Source organism: Oncorhynchus clarkii, chromosome 8 (genome assembly GCF_045791955.1).
Source record: "Oncorhynchus clarkii lewisi isolate Uvic-CL-2024 chromosome 8, UVic_Ocla_1.0, whole genome shotgun sequence".
NCBI classification, from domain to species: domain Eukaryota; kingdom Metazoa; phylum Chordata; class Actinopteri; order Salmoniformes; family Salmonidae; genus Oncorhynchus; species Oncorhynchus clarkii.
This window is the reverse complement of record NC_092154.1, coordinates 17,104,453-17,118,767: the sequence shown is the minus strand read 5'-3', so window position 1 is coordinate 17,118,767 and position 14,315 is coordinate 17,104,453. Positions and strand designations below refer to the sequence as shown.

The 14,315-nt window shown below is 43.1% G+C and overlaps 1 protein-coding gene across 4 annotated transcripts in view; it reads right to left on the bottom strand.

The window, feature by feature from the left end:
* The window catches only part of LOC139415029 (unconventional myosin-VI-like), a 144,093-nt gene that overhangs the window by 101,050 nt on the left and 28,728 nt on the right, over positions 1-14,315 (bottom strand). For all 4 annotated transcript variants that reach the window (XM_071162776.1, XM_071162777.1, XM_071162779.1 and 1 more), the window contains exon 2: positions 7,578-7,698. In XM_071162776.1, the coding sequence (XP_071018877.1) occupies positions 7,578-7,694 (117 nt within the window). In that variant the 5' untranslated portion in view covers positions 7,695-7,698. The remainder of the gene's footprint in view (positions 1-7,577; positions 7,699-14,315) is intronic.

The window sequence follows — 14,315 nt, the reverse complement described above, 5'->3', positions numbered from 1 at the left end:
TCACAAAGAAAAAACTAATTGGATGTTCTGAGTCCATGTTAATGCTTAAATCATATCAGAAGACAATTATTTTTAGTTCTCGAAGAAAACTAACACATTTCGATTTTTTTGTATAATTCACTTTAATTGTGCATCTGGCCCTTTAATTGCGCACCTAGTGAGTAAGGAATGTGCCGGTCTAGCGATGGTTCTGTACTGTTGCTGCTCATTTCATGGCGAAGTTTGCAAATAACAAATAATAGAAAGAAATGATATACAGTGCATTCAGAAAGTTTTCAGACCTCTTGACTTTTTCCACATTTTGTTATGTTACAGCCTTATTCTAAAATGGATTAAATTGATGGGGGAAAACAATCTACACACAATACCCAATAATGACAAAGCAAAAACACATTTTTAGAAAATGTATCAAATGTATAATAAATAAAAAACAGAAAAGTCACATTTACATAAGTATTCAGACCCTTTACTCAGTACTTTGTTGAAGCACCTTTGGCAGCGATTACAGCCTCAAGTATTCTTAGGTATAACACTACAAGCTTGGCACACCTGTATTTGGGGAGTTTCTCCCATTCTTCTCTGCATATCCTCTTATTAAGCTCTATCAGATTGGATGGAGAGCTTTGCTGCACAGATAGAGATGATGCTAGGTTTCCTCCAGACGTGACACTTGGCATTCAGGCCAAATAGTTAAATTTTGGTTTCATCAGACCAGAGAATCTTGTTTCTCATGGTCTGAGAGTCTTTAGGTGCCTTTTGGCAAACTCCAAGTGGGCTGTCATGTGCCTTTTACTGAGAAGCGGCTTCCATCTGGCCACTCTACCATAAAGGCCTGATTGGTGGAGTGCTGCAGAAATAGTTGTCCTTCTGGAAGATTCTCCCCATCTCAACAGAGGAACTCTACAGCTCTGTCAGAGTGACCATCGGGTACTTGGTCACCTCCCTGACCAAGGCCCTTCTCCCCCGACCACTAGCTCTTGGTTGTTCCAAACTTCTTCCATTTATGAATGGAGGCAAGTGTGTTCTTGGGGATCTTCAATGGTGCAGACATGTTTTGGTACCCTGCCCCAGATCTATTTCTCGACGCAATCCTTTGTTGGAGCTCTACAGACAATTCCTTTGACCTCATGGCTTGGTTTTTGCTCTGACATGCACTGTCAACTGTGGGACCATATATAGACAGGTGTGTGCCTTTCCAAATCATGTACAATTAATCAAGTTGTAGAAACATCTCAAGGATGATCAATGGAAACAGGATGCACCTGAGCTTAATTACCAGTCTCGGAATACTGAATACTTACAAACTACCGTTCAAAAGTTTGGGGTCAGTTAGAAAGGTCCTTGTTTTTGAAAGAAAAGCAAATTTTTTGTCCATTAACCCCTATTTGCCATTGAAAGTGATATCAACCAGATTACTTTTTCTACTTATTCCCTAAGTTGTCTACAGCCTTTAGACGTAGTTTCACGCCTTTATGTTGAAGAATGTGTAAGTGGCCAGCTGAGGGCTCTCAGAGTGATTCTTGCGTAAAAGACAGAGGTAGTCATTTTTCCTCTCGCTCCTACTGAAAAGCCAATTGTCCCGGTTGATATATTATCTAATAGATATTTGAAAAACACATTGAGGATTGACTATAAAAAACGTTTGACATGTTTGTCGATATTATAGATATCATTTGGAATTTTTTTCGGCGTTGTCGTGACCGCTATTTCCGGTGGATTGCTCAACATAACGTGACCAACAAACGGAGGTATTTTGGGTATAAAAATAATCTTTATGGAACAAAAGGAACATTTGCTGTCTAACTGGGAGTCTCGTCAGTGAAAACATCCGAAGATCATCAAAAATAAACGGTTAATTTGATTGCTTTTCTGATTTTCGTGACCAAGCTTCCTGCTGCTAGCTGGACATAATGCTATGCTAGGCTATCGATAAACTTACACAAACGCTTGTCTTGCTTTGGCTGTAAAGCATAATTTCAAAATCTGAGATGACAGGGTGATTAACAAAAGGCTAAGCTGTGTTTCGCTATATTTCACTTATGATTTCATGAATATTAATATTTTCTAGTAATATTTTTTGACCGTTGCGCTATGCTAATTAGTGTAGTTGAAGACAATTCTCCCGGATCCAGGATGGGTACTTCCAAGAGGTTAAAATAACATTGATCAAAAACAGTTGTTAATGTTTATAAATGTCACGCACTGACCGTAGATTGCTTTGTAGGTTTCTATTTTTTGTTTGGTCAGGGTGTGATGTGGGTGGGTATTCTATGTTATAGGTCTAGGTTGGGTATTCTATGTTATAGGTCTAGGTTTTCTTTTTCTATGTGTTTGGCCTGGTATGGTTCTCAATCAGAGGCAGCTATCGTTGTCTCTGATTGAGAGCCATACTTAGGTAGCCTGTTTTCCCATTTTGAGTTGTGGGTGATTATTTTCTGGTTAGTGTTTGTTGCACCTGTCAGAACTGTTGGGTTATGGTTTTGTTGTTTTTGTTCGTGTATTCATTCTGGATTAAAAGTATTATGGATACGTACCACGCTGCACTTTGGTCCTCCTCTCCTTCCACCAATGAAAATCGTTACAGTAAATGACTATTGTAGCTAGAAACGACTGATTTTTTAAACTGGAATATCTACATAGGCGTACAGAGGCCCATTATCAGCAACCATCACTCCTGTGTTCCAATGGCACATTGTTAGCTAATCCAAGTTTATCATTTTAAAAGGCTAATTGATCATTAGAAAACCCTTTTGCAATTATGTTAACACAGCTGAAAACTGTTGTTCTGATTGAAGAAGCAATAAAACTGGCCTTCTTTAGACTAGTTGAGTATCTAGAGCATCAGCATTTGTGGGTTCAATTACAGGCTCAAAAAGGCCAGAAACAAAGACCTTCCTTCTGAAACTTGTCAGTCTATTCTTGTTCTGAGAAATGAAGGCTATTCCATGAGAGAAATTGCCAAGAAACTGAAGATCTTGTACAACACTGTGTACTACTCCCATCACGGAACAGCACAAACTGGCACTAACCAGAATAGAAAGAGTGGGAGGCCCCGGTGCACAATTGAGCAAGAAGACAAGTACATTAGTGTGTCTAGTTTGAGAAACAGACGCCTCAAGTCCTCAACTGGCAGATTCATTAAATAGTATCCGCAAAACACCCGTCTCAACTTCAACAGTTTCCAACAGTTTCCGTCATTTCCGGTCACGACTTGCAGACTTGTTTTTGAGTTGCTGTGCGTTTTGTTGCCAACCTGTTTTGCTACCTACAAATTTACGGTTTTTACTTTTTAATTACAGTTTATATTTTTGTTTTTTCCTACTCAACTTTTTCACTCCGGACGCTTTATCTGGACACGGTTCGTCAGGACCTCCAACAGCCGAAGCTAAGTAGTAACATTAACATGATGCCTTCTAATTGCAGTCGCTGTACTCGCCTTACGGCGAGGATAGCTGTGCTACAAGCCCAGCTTCAGACGCAATCGCTAGGCAAGGGTAATTTCAGTGTAGGAAAGGATGAAACCGCGTCTGTGCCACCAGTAAGTACAGATAGTAGTATAAATCCCCTGGCACAGTCCCCGCAGCCGGACAACTTTCTCACGGTTTCTAGAAGGAAATGCTGTAGGAACGCACAACCGGTGTCGCTCATTCAGCCGACAGAAACTTTCAACCGGTTTTCCCCATTAAGCAGCGGGTCGGAGTCAGAGGCCGAGTCTTCTCTGGTCTCTACTCCTCCCGTTACGGGGTCTGAGACGCCGAAGCTTCCCACCATTAGCTCTGACAAATTGAAAACTCTAGTCATTGGCGACTCCATTACCCGCAGTATTAGACTTAAAACGAATCATCCAGCGATCATACACTGTTTACCGGGGGGCAGGGCTACCAACGTTAAGGCTAATCTGAAGATGGTGCTGGCTAAAGCTAAAACTGGCGAGTGTAGAGAGTATAGAGATATTGTTATCCACGTCGGCACCAACGATGTTAGGATGAAACAGTCAGAGATCACCAAGCGCAACATAGCTTCTGCGTGTAAATCAGCTAGAAAGATGTGTCGGCATCGAGTAATTGTCTCTGGCCCCCTCCCAGTTAGGGGGAGTGATGAGCTCTACAGCAGAGTCTCACAACTCAATCGCTGGTTGAAAACTGTTTTCTGCCCCTCCCAAAAGATAGAATTTGTAGATAATTGGCCCTCTTTCTGGGACTCACCCACAAACAGGACCAAGCCTGACCTGCTGAGGAGTGACGGACTCAATCCTAGCTGGAGGGGTGCTCTCATTTTATCTACCAACATAGACAGGGCTCTAACTCCTCTAGCTCCACAATGAAATAGGGTGCAGGCCAGGCAGCAGGCTGTTAGCCAGCCTGCCAGCATAGTGGAGTCTGCCACTAGCACAGTCAGTGTAGTCAGCTCAGCTATCACCATTGAGACCGTGTCTGTGCCTCGACCTAGGTTGGGCAAAACTAAACATGGCGGTGTTCGCCTTAGCAATCTCACTAGGATAAAGACCACCTCCATTCCTGTCATTATTGAAAGAGATCATGATACCTCACATCTCAAAATAGGGCTACTTAATGTTAGATCCCTTACTTCAAAGGCAATTATAGTCAATGAACTAATCACTGATCATAATCTTGATGTGATTGGCCTGACTGAAACATGGCTTAAGCCTGATGAATTTACTGTGTTAAATGAGGCCTCACCTCCTGGCTACACTAGTGACCATATCCCCCGTGCATCCCGCAAAGGCGGAGGTGTTGCTAACATTTACGATAGCAAATTTCAATTTACAAAAAAAAAATGACGTTTTCGTCTTTTGAGCTTCTAGTCATGAAATCTATGCAGCCTACTCAATCACTTTTTATAGCTACTGTTTACAGGCCTCCTGGGCCATATACAGCGTTCCTCACTGAGTTCCCTGAATTCCTATCGGACCTTGTAGTCATAGCGGTTAATATTCTAATCTTTGGTGACTTTAATATTCACATGGAAAAGTCCACAGACCCACTCCAAAAGGCTTTCGGAGCCATCATCGACTCAGTGGGTTTTGTCCAACATGTCTCTGGACCCACTCACTGTCACAGTCATACGCTGGACCTAGTTTTGTCCCATGGAATAAATGTTGTGGATCTTAATGTTTTTCCTCATAATCCTGGACTATCGGACCACCATTTTATTACGTTTGCAATTGCAACAAATAATCTGCTCAGACCCCAACCAAGGATCATCAAAAGTCGTGCTATAAATTCACAGACAACACAAAGATTCCTTGATGTCCTTCCAGATTCCCTCTGTCTACCCAAGGACGCCAGAGGACAAAAATCAGTTAACCACCTAACTGAGGAACTAAACTTAACCTTGCGCAATACCCTAGATGCAGTTGCACCCCTAAAAACTAAAAACATTTCTCATAAGAAACTAGCTCCCTGGTACACAGAAAATACCCGAGCTCTGAAGCAAGCTTCCAGAAAATTGGAACGGAAATGGCGCCACACCAAACTGGAAGTCTTCCGACTAGCTTGGAAAGACAGTACTGTGCAGTACCGAAGAGCCCTTACTGCTGCTCGATCATCCTATTTTTCTAACTTAATTGAGGAAAATAAGAACAATCCGAAATTCCTTTTTGATACTGTCGCAAAGCTAACTAAAAAGCAGCATTCCCCAAGAGAGGATGACTTTCACTTTAGCAGTGATAAATTCATGAACTTCTTTGAGGAAAAGATTATGATTATTAGAAAGCAAATTACGGACTCCTCCTTAAATCTGCGTATTCCTTCAAAGCTCAGTTGTCCTGAGTCTGCACAACTCTGCCAGGACCTAGGATCAAGAGAGACGCTCAAGTGTTTTAGTACTATATCTCTTGACACAATGACGAAAATAATCATGGCCTCTAAACCTTCAAGCTGCATACTGGACCCTATTCCAACTAAACTACTGAAAGAGCTGCTTCCTGTGCTTGGCCCTCCTATGTTGAACATAATAAACGGCTCTCTATCCACCGGATGTGTACCAAACTCACTAAAAGTGTACCAAACTCACTAAAAGTGGCAGTAATAAAGCCTCTCTTGAAAAAGCCAAACCTTGACCCAGAAAATATAAAAAACTATCGGCCTATATCGAATCTTCCATTCCTCTCAAAAATTTTAGAAAAGGCTGTTGCGCAACAACTCACTGCCTTCCTGAAGACAAACAATGTATACGAAATGCTTCAGTCTGGTTTTAGACCCCATCATAGCACTGAGACGGCACTTGTGAAGGTGGTAAATTACATTTTCATCCCACATATGCTCTCTCTAATTCTCTTGCTTTATCTCTCTGATTTGGTCCTGCTACATACCTACACGTACGCTACGGTCACAAGACGCAGGCCTCCTAATTGTCCCTAGAATTTTTAAGCTCTTTTTATGGAACGGTCTGCCTACCCATGTCAGAGACGCAAACTCGGTCTCAACCTTTAAGTCTCTACTGAAGACTCATCTCTTCAGGAGGACCTGAGCTCTCTCATGCCTAGGACCATGCCCCAGGAATACCTGACATGATGACTCCTTGCTGTCCCCAGTCCACCTGACTGTGCTGCTGCTCCAGTTTCAACTATTCTGCCTTATTATTATTCGACCATGCTGGTCATTTATGAACATTTGAACATCTTGACCATGTTTTGTTATAATCTCCACCCGGCACAGCCAGAAGAGGACTGGCCACCCCACATAGCCTGGTTCCTCTCTAGGTTTCTTCCTAGGTTTTGGCCTTTCTAGGGAGTTTTTCCTAGCCACCGTGCTTCTACACCTGCATTGCTTGCTGTTTGGGGTTTTAGGCTGGGTTTCTGTACAGCACTTTGAGATATCAGCTGATGTACAAAGGGCTATATAAATAAATTTGATTTGATTTGATTTTGAACAGTGAAGAGGCGACTCCGGGAAGCTGGCATTCTAAGCAGAGTTCCTCTGTCCAGTGTTTGTGTTGTTTTGCCCACCTTAATCCGTTCTTTTTATTGGCTAGTCTGAGATATGTCTTTTTCTTTGCAACTCTGCCTAGAAGGCCAGCATCGGGGTCGCCTCTTCACTGTTGAGATGGGTGTTTTGCGGGTACTATTTAACGAAGCTGCCAGTTGAGGACTTGAGGCATCTGTTTCTCAAACTAGACACTCTAATATACTTGTCCTCTTGCTCAGTTGTGCACTGAGGCCTCCCACTCCTCTTTCTATTGTGGTTAGAGCCAATCTGAATCTAGTTGGTGATCCCTGATCTGCAGGGTACCATCTGTAGCCCTCAAACGCAACTCTGGTCCTCGAAAACCAGTTCCACTGCTTTTTTTCATTGTTCCCCCTCTAATCAGGGACTGATTTAGGTTGGAATTAATTATTAGGTAGAACAGTAAACCCTCAGGTTCCGGACTTCGTAGGGCACTTCGTTGAGCACCCTTGATCTATAGGGTACCATCTAAAAACTAACTCTTGCAGTTTTTAAAGTAGATGTTTCACTGGTGGCCTCCACACCACACCATTATGTCAATTCTCTGGGTGGAAAATATTACAGTGATCATGGACGTCTGTTTTTGAACATGCGTGTGTGATCACCCACCTTTTGCCCCTGTTTCAGAGGCTCGATGGTCAAACTGTCTGCTCCTATGTCCACTATGGTCCCCAGCTGGAACCCATCTCCTGGGTGGGGCGCCCACACCGGCTTCCCATCCTCCATGACACTACAAGACAAGAGGACAGACACAGGGGGCCATTAGAGGCTGGTTCCTTTCCTAAAGTCATCAAAACAGTTATCACATTTAATTCACACTTTAAAAAAATTCCTTTATCCCCAAGGGGCAATTAGCCTACAAAGTTATTACAAAATATACAGGCTAGCACTACACATATGAAGACAATAGATCAAGCAAAACTGTGTATGGAATGGCTAATACTCACTCCCAGTATGCTTTAAAATTGAATAGCCTATATTTCTAAATCCTATTTTCAAGGTGTTTGCTTAATTTCACTGGCACTAGACTTATACCCAAATGGCACCCTATTCCCTTTATAGTGAACTACTTTTTCCCAGGGCATTTGGGATGCACACTAATTGTAGAGTATTTGTAGCCTACTCTAAGCAGATGAGCAGCACACCAGAAGATTCAGGTTAAACACATTCTCCTGGGCCTTGCTGTGGCCAGGTCTCCAATAATCATGTTGTTGAGTCCAACCACCAGCTGATCCTGTTACTGTGGTGAGATTACAATACCGTAGAATGAGCAGCCTAACAGCCCCTCAGGGAAATCTGCAGTCACCCCAGGCTGTTGTGTTGTGATCCATAAAAAACACATAGCCTAAAGGGATGACAGACAGGCCACAAACTACTTCAATGCGTAGGCCTAAGTCTGGGCCAAAACAACTCTGACGTAAGACCCCATAGAGCAGCGTTTCCCAAACTCGGTCCTGGGGACCCCAAGGGAAGCATGTTTAGTTGTTTTGCCCTAGAACTAAACAATATTTTGTTCTTGCTTGATACCGTAAGAAATCCCAAGTCAGCTATACCTGCGCCAAAACTCTGCTACTTGTCCATCCTATAGCTTGTTCTCCATCTTCTTTTGAAATAGTGAGCCAACATGATTTTAGCACTTTTATTTCCCTGACTGATCAAAACTAGCTTTCTCATGCTCTCTTGTTTCTCTGTATCAGACATATAGTGAGCAATATGTTAGGAACATTAAATCGGAATATAAATCGCAGTATCAAATCGCAATACATATCGTATCGGCACCTAAGAAATTGGGATAATATCGTTACTTAAGGAGCCTTGCAATTCTCAGCAGTAACATTAGCGGCACACTGGAGCCGGATGCCCACATTTAAGTTTCTCCAATTCAGAGTTTGTTCCAGATAGAGGTCTGTTGACCGAGAATTGAGACACAAATCTGTAGAGTTTGTCCAGGTCCCAGGACCTTAGGGTGTCCAGACTCCTAGACCTTAGTGCTGCTTTTGACACCATCGATCACCACATTCTTTTGGAAAGATTGGAAACCCAAATTGGTCTACACGGACAAGTTCTGGCCTGGGTTAGATCTTATCTGTCGGAAAGATATCAGTTTGTCTCTGTGGATAGTTTGTCCTCTGACAAATCAACTGTAAGTTTCAGTGTTCCTCAAGGCTTTGTTTTAGGACCACTATTGTTTACACTATATATTTTACCTCTTGGGGATGTCATTCGAAAACATAATGTTAACTTTCACATTAAAATACAGGTGCCACTGACACAAATAACTATGCTAAAATTAAAAGCAAACAAACTCAATGAGTGAAATGTCAGACTAAGCCTAGTTTGTTCAGCATCTCCACAGGGGTTTTCCCTCTTGTGAAACAATGGAATAGCTAGGACCTGATCAACTTGGCACTGACAATGAGCCTTAGTCCAGAATTGACAAACTAATAGGCCTGGTTGTGTTTAGCTGCTTTCACGTCTAAGGGGTGTGCTGATCCTATTAACCTACTAAAAAGGGTGAGATCATAAATAATAATGGAACATATTTTCTTGTTATAAGCAGAGGAACACTAGTAAAGCCAACCAAATGATGTCTAGGCCTATTCACAATGTTACTGGCCACAACAACAAACGATACAACTAGCCTACTTGGGTGCTTGCCTGCAATCTTAAAGTTATTTTTGGCTGGTAATCAAAGTGGAACAAACTACCTTAAGCTGGAGAGTTTTGAATGTGGACCGTCAATCATAATAACCTCTATAACAATTCAGCACTGTGCTGACTGGGTCTTTGCTTTTCACATCATCCTAAAATAAGTCAAATTCAATAATACCCAAAATATCACATCATCCATTCAAACACGGAACTCTCCATGCCTCAGCAGCATAGAAGGCTCTAACTAAGATTCCAGGAATGTCGCTTTATTCAATCAGGTGTAGCAAAGCATAGGTCAAAGGTTGCTAGTAACTTATTGGCTGGGCTGTAAAAATCACCTGCCAATGTAAGTACTACACATCACATCCTCATTCTGAAGTGTAATTCCATCTGAATATACTATCAAATCAAAGTTTATTGGTCACATACACAGACTTGCAGATGGTATTGCAGGTGCAGCGAAATGCTTGTGTTTCTAGTTCCAACAGTGCAGTAATACAAAACGATACACACATGATCCAAAAAGTTAAAATAAAGAAATTAAGACATTTCAGAACGAGCAACATCAGAGAGCATTAGTGAGGTCGGGCACTGATGCTGGCCGATTAGGCTTGGCTCTGTGGTAGTGAAACTCATGCAAAACTCATGACTCCAATATTAGCAGGCAGTGTTTAGACTGTCCACTTTGAAGTGCTAAGACAGAGTGGCTATATAAGGAATGGAACATATATGAACAGGGCCTGCTACCATTATAACCTATACCTATATAAGCAAGAACTGAGATGGAAAGATAATGGTGGAGAAAGGTCAAGAGGAGTTATTTTCGTATAGAGGGAGGGGATTCTATACGTAATGCAAAGATGGGAGAACTATAAGGCAAATAGGAGTTGTTCATGTACATACAAGGAGTGACTATATGTACAATGTAAAGACGGGAAAAACTATAAAGTCAGAACTTTGTAATTAGAGAATTTTGTATTTTCCATGGAAGGGCTCGGCTCTGTTACGTTTGTAATAAAGTCGAAATTGAATTCACAAGTTCCGGTATCTGTGCAAATATTTGACTCAAGATTTTCCACAACAGCTCGCAGCGTTCCAATTCATCCCAAAGGTGTTCGATGGGGTTGAAGTTAGGACTCCAGGCCAGTCAAGTTCTTCAACACATCTCGACAAACCATTTCTGCATGGACCTCGCTTTGTGCATGGGGACATTGTCATGCTGAAACAGGAAGGGGCCTTCCCTAAACTGTTGGCACAAAGTTGGAAGCACAGAATCGTCTAGAATGTAATTGTATGCTGTAGCGTTAAGATTTCCCTTCACTGGAACTAAGGGACCTAACCCGAACCATGAAAAACAGCCCCAGACCTTTATTCCAACTTTACAGATGACACTATGTATTGGGGAAGGTAGCGTTCTCCTGGCATCAGCCAAACCCAGAATTGTCCGTCAGACTACCAAATGGGGAAGTGTGATTCATCACTCCAGAGAATGTGTTTCCACTCCTCCAATGGTGTCCAATGGTGGCGAGCTTTACACCACTCCAGCCGAAGCTTGGCATTGCGCATGGTGATCTTAGGCTTGTGTGCGGCTGCTCGGCCATGGAAACCTATTTCATGAAGCTACTGACGAACAGTTTTTGTGCTGACGTTGCTTCCAGAAGCAGTTTGGAACTCTGTAGTGAGTGTTGCAACCGAGGACAGACGATCTTTACGTGCTACGTCACTCGGCGGTCCCGTTCTATGAGCTTGTGTGGCCCACCATATCACGGCATGAAAGTTGTTGCTCCTAGACATTTCTACTTCACAATAACAGTACTTACAGTTGACCCGAGGAGCTCTAGCAGGGCATAAATTTGCCGAACTCACTTGTTGGAAAGGTGGCATCCTATGACGGTGCTACATTGAAAGTCACTGAGCTCTTAAGTAAGGCCAGTCTACTGCCAATGTTTGTCTATGGAGATTGCATGGCAGTGCAATACTTTTGACACCTTGTAGAGTCCAAGCACTAACAAATTGAGGCTGTTCTGAGGGCAAAAGGAGTTCAACTCAATATCAGGAAGGTGTTCTTAATGTTTTGTACACTCAGAATATAATGGTGTGTATAGACAGTATGAACGCTATATGAATAGAAAACTAGAATACAGTGTATACATGTGAAGTGATCAAACAATATGAACATTATTAAAAGTGACCAGTGTTTAATGACTATGTAGACAGGGCAGCAGTCTCTAAGGTGCAGGATAGCGTACCGGGTGGTAGCCAGCTACTAACAGTGACTAAGGTTCAGGGCAGGGTACTGGGCGGAGGTCGCTAGTGGTGACTAGGAGGCCGGCGGAGGCTGGCTAGCAGCTAGTGGTGACTGTTTACTAGGTATTCTCTATTATCTGTCCATAATATCTCGCTACACCTGGCCAATAACGGTACGGCACATGGCTAACGTCACTCTGACCAGTCTCTATTGAGGAGTGGGAAGTATTCCCAATACTAAGACACGTGACATCAGCACTGTTGATGCAGGATTATTTGAATTAGTGTGTCAAAGCGTCATTCCTGAAAACACATCAGGATCAGTGGAGGCTGCTGAGGGGAGAACAGCTCATAATAATGTCTGGAACGGAGCCAAATGGAATGGCATCAAACCATGTGTTTGACATATTTGATGCCACTCCTCCCCAATTAAGGTGCCACCAACCTCCTGTGGATCAGGATATGAGGTCAATACTCAAAATCCCTCCTGGCTTCCTGATGACACACGTTCACGGGTCGCTTATCAGATTAACCCAGTTAAATATTACTTTAGGACATTTCCATTCCGTCATTCAAGGTGTGGTGGTGGTCTTAGTTCAGTAGAAACTGAATGCAATCCAGTTTGCCTTTCAAGATGACTAGAATAACTACTATTACTAGGCCATAAGTAAATATTTGGATGCAAACAAACGGTGTGCCCATCCACAATTAAAGCAGTAGCCTACTCTATTCACATTATCCAAATGTGTTACTAGAACTTCCTTGGCGAGCCATGCAGAGCAGAACAAAGAGAGGCAAGACCGATCGTGAAAACCACCCACAGCAGCCAACACTCTGCATCTGAACATCTGAAAGTGTAGCTTCAACTCAAATCCCATTTTATCTGTCACATACACATACAGTGGGGCAAAAAAAGTATTTAGTCAGCCACCAATTGTGCTAGTTCTCCCACTTAAAAAGATGAGAGAGGCCTATCATTTTCATCATAGGTACACTTCAACTATGACAGACAAAATGAGAAAAAAAATCCAGAAAATCACATCAGTGATGTGTATGGCGAGGGACTTGAAGCTTCCACCTTCTCCACTGCGGCCCCGTCGATGTGGATAGGGGCGTGCTCCCTCTGCTGTTTCCTGAAGTCCACCATCAAATCAAATTGTATTAGTCACATGCGCTGAATACAACAGTGAAATGCTTACTTACGAGCCCCCAACCGACAGTGCAGTTTAAAAAAAATATTGATAAGAATAAGAGATAAAAGTAACAAGTAATTAAAGAGGAGCAGTAAAAAATAACAATATATACAGGGGGGTGGCGGTTCAGAGTCAATATATACAGGGGGATGGCGGTTCAGAGTCAATATATACAGGGGGGTGGCGGTTCAGAGTCAATATATACAGGGGGGTGCCGGTACAGAGTCAATGTGCGGCACCGGTTAGTTGAGGTAGTATGTACATGTAGGTAGAGTTAATTAATGTGACTATGCATAGATGACAACAGAGAGTGGTAGTGGTGTGGAGAGGGGCTTCACACCACTGCCACAATCAGCTCCTTTGTTTTGTTGAAGTTGAGTGAGAAGTTATTTTCCTGGCACCACTCTCCCAGGGCCCTCACCTCCTCCCTGAAGTCTGTCTCGTCATTGTTGGTAATCAGGCCTACTAATATTGTGTCATCTGCAAACTTGATGATTGAATTGTAAGCGTGCGTGGCCACGCAGTCATGGGTGAACAGGGAGTACAGGAGTGGGCTGAGCACACACCCTTGTGTTGCCCCTATGTTGAGGATCAGCGAAGTGGGGGTGTTGTTTTCTACCTTCACCACTTGGGGGCGGCCCGTCAGGAAATCCAGGACCCAGTTGCACAGGGCGGGGTTTGGACTCAGGGCCCCGAGCTTAATGGTGAGCTTGGAGGGTACTAAGGTTTGAATGCTGAGCTATAGTCAATGAACAGCATTCTTACATAGGTATTCCCATTGTCCAGATGGGATAGGGCAGTGTGCAGTGCGATGGCGATAGCATCATCTGTGGATCTATTGGGGCGGTAAGCAAATTGAAGTGGATCTAGGGTGTCAGGTAAGGTAGAGGTGATATGATCCTTAACTAGCCTCTCAATGACTTCATGATGACGTGGGGCAATAGTAATTTAGTTCAGTTACCTTTGCTTTCTTGGGTCGAGGAACAATGGTGGACATCTTGACGCAAGTGGGGACAGCAGACTGAGATAGGGAGAGATTGAATATGTCCGTAAACACCCCACCCAGCAGGTCTGCGTACGCTCTGATGACGCGGCTATGGATGCCGTCTGGGCCGGCAGCCTTGCGAGGGTTAACACGCTTAAATGTCTTACTCGGAGAAGGAGTCCTTGGTAGCGGGCCGCGTCGGTGGCACTGTGCTATCCTCAAAGCAGGTGAAGAAGGTGTTTAGCTTGTCCAGAAGTAAGACGGTGTCCG